General features: G+C 36.8%; 1 protein-coding gene across 1 annotated transcript; it reads left to right on the top strand.

The window, feature by feature from the left end:
- The first annotated feature begins 2,713 nt into the window (after positions 1–2,713).
- LOC143564118 (uncharacterized) lies at positions 2,714–3,583 on the top strand. Its single transcript, XM_077051493.1, has one exon. It carries the CDS (start codon positions 2,714–2,716, stop codon positions 3,581–3,583), a length of 870 nt encoding a protein of 289 aa, XP_076907608.1.
- The last annotated feature ends 3,886 nt before the right edge of the window (positions 3,584–7,469 follow it).

Below are 7,469 nucleotides of genomic sequence, written 5' to 3'. Positions count from 1 at the left end.
TGAAATTAAACTTGGTGCCTTTATTCTGTCCATTTTTATCTTGTTTTGGTGATTTGCACACCAACTCAATTTGAAAAGGTAATAATTTGAGTTGTTTGTTGATGTTTCATTGTTGAATAGTATCAACGGTTGAAATCATTGATAATCAGGACAATAAGACAAAGGGGTTTTTGGTTAATGATGGGTTTTTTAGTTACTTAAGTCACAAACGAAAATATTTCATTGATTTAGTAGAACTCATATGATCATTAGAGTAATAGATCTGAACTTTATTAAACCCTAACTAAAATAGACTAATTGATCATTATTCACAAAGTTAAAATTGAAATTGAGAACATAAATTCAATAATCAGCTTCTAGATCACGTATTCATGACTTTGAATTGGAGTATGATTTTAATTTTTGATAGATTGATCTTTTGGTCGAAAGAGCCACTTACACGCCATATATGTATTAACTTATGCGTCACATATGTTGATATATATATGTGGCGTATAAGTTCAATTACTTATACGATGAGATACTTATGCGTGACTATAGTCTTATACGCTATCTCATACATATACGCTAGGATACGTTATTACATATACATGACCAAAAATTTTATGAATCTTATGCGCTGTTTATGTACATATGCGTGATGTTTAGAACTAATATGGGCAGGAACTTAAAAATGTCAAAATTTCATAAAAAAAATGATCAAAAGTGTACCGACTTGTTTATCTGATTTCTGTTTTTGATCATAGATGGTAAAAGTTATGAAGAATACAGATCAGAAGCACATCATTTATGCTTATTGATTGAAGATGACTTAAAGTTGAAGGATTTCACCATCATGATGCCTTTTCTGAAGCGTTCTCGTATATACAAGGCTATTACTTACATGTGTGAACCATAGCACTGTCTGGACTGGAATAGTTGTGCATGATAATGACGGTTGTTATGTGAAAGGCCTTTTAGTATTAGAATATTACTTGTTTTTGGACATGAATATGTAAGAAAGTATATTAAATCCTAGATTTTAGTTTAAGTGGAAAGAGCCTCACTAACTGAAGAAAGTCTGTTCTGGTGAGTTACTTAAACTATTTTTCAAAAGTCTGATACATGCTCCTAAAACTATTTGGACTGTGATTGATCATGTATTTGCATGGCGCATATGGTGTGGCACCCAAGGTGTTATATATATATATATATATATATATATTATAATAATCATTATATTTTCCCGAGGTGACATGCACTTTATACAGCAGTAGACATGCATAAAGTCCGTATGGGCGAATATATAATGCTGACCCGGCTTTAACGTGATGCGGGCAGGTTATAATTATGGAATGACATGCCATGAGCTCATACTTGATCAATAAAAATTTATTTGGCATCTGTTTATTTAATATGTTAGTTTATGTGACTCACCAGCTATGTGCTGACATATTTTTATCCCGAGCATGTATTACAGGTTGATAAAGTAAGGATGGGAGGTTAGCTGCTAAGTGTTGGGCGAGTTTGAATATTTTACTTTTTGTTGTATTATAATCGTTAGACATGTAGAAAATGCTTTAGTTTTATATAAAATTACGTTTCCGCTATAAGTCTGTGCTGACTGGTCATTGTAAATACCCTATCCTGGGTGGGGTGTGACAAGTTGGTATAAGAGCTCAAGGTTTTAGCTAACTAGGTATTCTTTGGAGTACTTAGGCTTTAAACTATCAGCTTTGGAAGATGAAGGAAATAGTTATTTGAAGAAAGAAAGCTAGGGTCTTTGTATATGATATGCTTTATAAGATAAGCATACATCAGTCTGTAGTTATAAGCCTTGTAATATACATGATAAATCAAAGTTTTAAATATTGACTGTTTATTAATATAAACTTAAGTCAAGAAATTTTAAAAATGTAGATGGAGGGAGGAGGTCATAATGAAACTAATTATCGGGAAAATCCTGGAAATAATAGAGAAGGAGAAATACGCATAACAAAAGTTGAACTAGATTGGATGGTAACCAAGCAAGTTGCATAAATACTTGCCAGTCGGGAAGTCACTAACGAAACGCAAGTTAATGGGACTAAAAAGAAAGAAAGTAGCTATAAAATTTTCAAGTCCTCCCAACCACTCGAGTTCACGGGGACACACGATGTCATCAATGCCCATGAGTGGGTTAGTCAGATGGAGGCATTGTTGACAATATGTGAATGTGATCCCCAAGAAAAAGTGAAGCTCTACACGTACTTTTAAGAGGGAAGCACTGCCCTGGTGGGAATCAATCATTCAGGCCCAAGGAAGGGAAGCCGCGATTCAAATTCCTTGGGAAAGGTTCTTGGAAATATTCACTTGACAATTTTGCCCAACAAGCGAAAGGAGAAGGATTGATGCTGAGTTTTTGAGATTGGAATTGGGCAATAGGGCCTATCGGGAATATGTCACGAAATTTAATGAAATGGCTCATTTTGTGCCTCACTTGGTAACCCCTGAAGATAATAGAATCCATCGATTTATTTGGGGATTGCTGGTGGAATATCGTACATTCATTAAGTCTACCAACCCTTAGACTTGTTATGAGGCAATTGAAGCTGGCTATAGTATAGCAGCAGAGCTGGATAGGGAAAAAGTAGAAAACAATAAGAGAAAAAGGGAAGAGTATAAGAGGCCAGAAAATCAAAACAACACTCAAAGGTTAAATCCTAAAGGGAAACTTTAAATGAGAACCTAATAAATGCTTAACTGTGGAAGGCGGCATTTTGGAATATGTGCTTTAGGAAATGTCCGTTATCGTTGTTGTAAGCCTGGGCATGTCATCTCAGAATGCCCCGAACCCTCAAGAGCTTGCTATGAATGTAGGTCAACTGATTACCTACGAAATGCATGTCCCAAACTAAAGAATAAGCTAGCTAAGAATAAGCCTAATGGGCGAGCATTCCATATGACTGCAGAAGAAGCTTGGCAAGCAGACAATGTGATTACTGGTACATTTCTTCTTATTAAGTTACCAACAACCGTACTATTTGATTCTGGTGCAAATAAGAGTTTCATTTCATATAAGTTTTGTCATGCATTAAGTAATCCTTTAAAGAAACTAGAACAATCCTTCACCTTGGAAATCGCCAATGGAAAACAAATAAAAATTAGTGAAGCTATAGATGATTGTTTCCTTAACTTAGAAGGAAAATTATTTCCCATAAGAATGATGGCTACGATGTTAGGTGAATTTGACCTAGTAATAGGAATGGACTGGTTAGCCCTTTATAAAGCCCAAATCAACTGTGACACCAAATCCATCAAACTTCAGGCACCAGATGAGAGTATTGTTACTATTTATGGAGATCGGGAGAAACGGATAATTAAGATCATTTCAGTAATGAAAGCGACTAAGATGATTCACCATGGGTGTTTTGCTTATTTAGCATATGCAATCAATACTCAGAAGGAAACCAAGAAAGTGGAAGAAGTTTCTGTGGTATGTGAGTTTCCTGATGTATTTCCAAAGGAATTACCAGGAATTCCACCAGATCGAGAGGTGGAATTTAAAATAGACCTAGTACCAAGAGCCAAACTCGTAGCAAAAGCCCCTTACTGTTTTGGGTAAAAATTAACAAGAGTAACTTCGTAACCAAATTAGTTACTGAGGTTTAGGTGCTTAATAGAAATGAATGAAAAAACCCGTTATCCTGAGGATAACAAGAAAAAACCCCCGGGCGGTGAAAACTATCACCACCAGTTTATTAAAGGGTTACAAGTGTTTGGAGCTTTCTTCTTTAGATCGTGTTACAAAGTAATGTTATAGCTAGAGTGTAAGTTGTGTGTTCTATATGATCTAACAAGCTCCTATTTATAGTTACATGAAAGATCACTAGATAATAACTAGCAATAAAGAGCATAATTGTTAATAAAGAACATTAATTGTCCTAATTATGATCTTGGAGTGGTTATGGCTTGCATATCATATTTATAAACGAGTTGTAACTCCTTCCAACGTCTACAATCTTTAATGCTTTATTAATTGTTGACCGCTTCTTGTCGTTTGGAGGATACTGCATCCTGAAGTTATCCTGAATATACCTCATTTCAGGATACCAAAAGTCCCATGTATAACAGCTTCTTAGTGGTCCGAATCTTTAGGAGATCATGTGAAGTTGTATGACCTGGTAAACACCAAAGAAAGACTGTTGAACTGTTAGTATAAAAATATATCAAAGATACCTGTTTCTTGGGAGGATACTGTATCCTGAAGTTATCCTGAAGATATCCTTTGCTTAGGGTACTGAAAATCCGAGCCCTAACAATTGTCCCCTAAATTAACGGCTGTAAAAGGTGGTTTTACAGCTGTTGATTTTTTTTTGAATCTCAAATTCTTCGCCCGATCATTATCCAGGTAAATTTCTTTCTCTCTTTGCTCTTCATCTTCAATCACCAGGAGTAAAAAACTCAAGCTTTCCGTCATCAAGTCCAGGCTCAGGAGGCTAAGGCTGCTGGGTTGGAGAATCTCTTTTGGGACGTAACTTCTTGGAAAAGGGGCTGGCGGAGTTGACTGGAGAGAGCATGGAGGAAGCGGGCCCGAACGGAACGGAGAAGGTAGTGGAGCAGGCTGTGGTGATGGCGATCAAGGATGCGGTGAACGCGATTGGTGATGAAGCATTACTAGGCAATAAAGGCGGAAAAGACAAGGTCTGCGCCCAAATTTTTAAGTATGTTTGTTTATGGTTTTGATGTTGGTTTGTAATGGCTTGTTGAACAATTTACTTTTCTGTCTTTTAACATGGATGCTTTAGGATATATGGGTGGAGGGATCTTTGACTTTTCAAGACGTAACCCATGTTACCTTGATTTTTTGAACATCTAGTAATGCTTGGGTGGAAGGATCTTCCACTTGTTGAAGATGAAGCCCTTGCATTGTCTTTTTATCCATCTGCACTTAATGTTAGTAACAACATAACCTTTTGGTTTTAACATTGTGTTTTATTTGTCATTTTGAATAACTTGTCTGAGTAAGTTTTGGTTAGGATATATCTATGAAATATTAATTATCTTGAGGATAATGTATCCTAGACACATTTCTTGAATCCTACTTCAGAATAAAATACTTTAAAGATTATATCTTTATAAAATATGTTTTGGATCTTTATTACGTATTAAGACAAAACATCTTTAAGGACAATGTATCCTTAAATCTTGTGTAAATGTGAATCGTCACAATTGAACCAAAAGATTACATTTCGAAAGACAAAAATATGTAAAAAAGACTAGGTGTAAACTAAACCAAAATATTATGTCTTGAAAGACAAAATATGTAAAAAAGACTAAGTGTAAAGAGTACCTTTGTAGAGAACATTTTTAAACTTAATAAGCTTACATATGATGTCCCCAGCTATTGACCCTTTTCCGTATCATGTCTTTGGATTTTGCAAAGTTAAGCACAACTTAGTGATATTTTTACACTTAGCGATCTGGCCGATCTTCAATCTGTCAAAACAAAGTTAGACAGTTCGGGCGATAAAGCCTTATTACTGGTGATAAAGCCTTTTTATTGGCGACAAGGCCTTTATTTGAGAGACATGAAAATGTCATAACCTTAGATAAAACTGGGGAAAGTCCCAAACGTGAGGGCATGAAAATGCCGAGACTTTAGATAACATGAAAATGTTATAAACCTTAGATAACATGAAAATGTTATAAACCGTATGCGTGACACATCTGCCACTTATCTTAAGGATCCGGTATATAGCCAACAACAAACGGATTATCAGCTGGTCTGGTCCGCCTGTCTCGAACTATATCCGAATCATCGTGCGCTCCATGCGGCGTTAGAAAGGTGAAGACCTTTAAAGCTTAGGAGATATCAGGGATATCATGTTCGTGTGGGAGGTGATTAGCCTCAAGCGGTAGTCAAGATAACATATCCTTGGGATAACTGCAAAACACTAAACTCTTATTGAGGGGTGGGTGATAGCTTGGCTAACACCCCTCCGATGATTAGGTCAGTAAACTTGATTTAGAGATAATAACAGAAATATGTAAAAATAGATGAGGGGACATACCTTTATCCTGAGAATACGAACATACGAGTTAAGGAGACTAACAAAAATATGCCTTATGGTGGATAGCATTCCAAGCTCTTAGTATTGGATCACCTTCCATAGTGATTAACCTATAGGCCCCTTTTCCTGCTTCTGAATCAATCAAGTAAGAACCTTCCCACTTTGGATCTAGTTTTCCATCTGCTGGGTTAGTGGTATTCTGAAATGCTTTACTTAACACCATATCTCCTACTTGGAATATTCGAATTCTGATATTCTTGTTTTAGGACTTGGCTATTCTTTGTTGGTATGCTGCAATTCTGATCCTGGCGAGATCTCTGAGTTCATCAATGGTATCCAGGTCTTCAGTAAGGCTTTGGTTGTTGGACTCAGTATCTTGGATGCTGGTTCTTGCTGTGGGGATCACCATTTCTGTAGGAATAACATCTCCGGCCCCAAACACCAAAGAGAAAGGTGTTTGTCCGGTTGCATTTTTTGAAGTTGTCCTATCAGCCCAAAGAACAAATTGTAGTTCTTCAGCCCATTTTCCCTTCTTGGATCCCAATTTCTTCTTCAAATTGTTGATGATGATCTTGTTACTAGATTCTGCTTGACCATTAGCTTGAGGATGTACTGGAGTCGAAGTCACCATCTTGATTCACAAAAGCTGGTTGTTCTACTATCGATGAACTGTGATCCATTGTCACAAACAATCTCTGCCGGGATACCAAATCTTGTCAGGAATTACGTTTGATGAATGAGATCACATCCTTTTCTTTAACTTGGACAAATACCTCTGCTTTGATCCACTTGGAGAAGTAATCTGTCATGGCAAGCATAAATACTTTTCCACCAGGAGCATTGGGCAGCTTTCCCACAATATCCATCCCCCATTTCATAAACGGCCACAGGGATATGATAGGATATAATGGTTCAGCTGGTTGATGTAAGATGTTGCTGTGTCTTTGACAAGCATCACATTTTTTGGAGAAGTTCATTGCAACCTTCTTCATTGTTGGCCAGAAGTAAACTGTCCTCAGTATCTTGGATACTAAGGCTCTGCCCCCAGTGTGGTTTCCCCAATCACCTTCATGTATATCCTTGAGAACTTCTTGTGCTTCTTGATATTCCAAGCATCTCAAGTATGGACCTGCAAATTATTTTATATACAACACATCATTTAGGATAATATATTGGGTTACCTTCATTCGGAATGCTCTAGGATTTTCTCCTTCCGGGATCATGTTATCCTGAAGATACCATATTATGGGACTGGTCCAGGATATTGGCTTGTCTTCAGGTAATGAAGTCTCCATGACTTCATGGTTCTCCTTTGTTGCTAGAGTCAAGATATGAACGATGGGTATCTTGATATCGTCTGGTATCTTGAGAACTGATGCTAAATTTGCTAAGGCATCTGCTTCAGTGTTCTCTTCCCTTGGTACCTGTACTATATCA

Source organism: Bidens hawaiensis, unplaced genomic scaffold, assembly GCF_021521415.1.
Source record: "Bidens hawaiensis isolate Kalapana, Puna unplaced genomic scaffold, B.hawaiensis_p1.1 tig00021817_1, whole genome shotgun sequence".
NCBI lineage: Eukaryota > Viridiplantae > Streptophyta > Magnoliopsida > Asterales > Asteraceae > Bidens > Bidens hawaiensis.
This window is presented reverse-complemented; position numbering and strand designations above follow the sequence as displayed.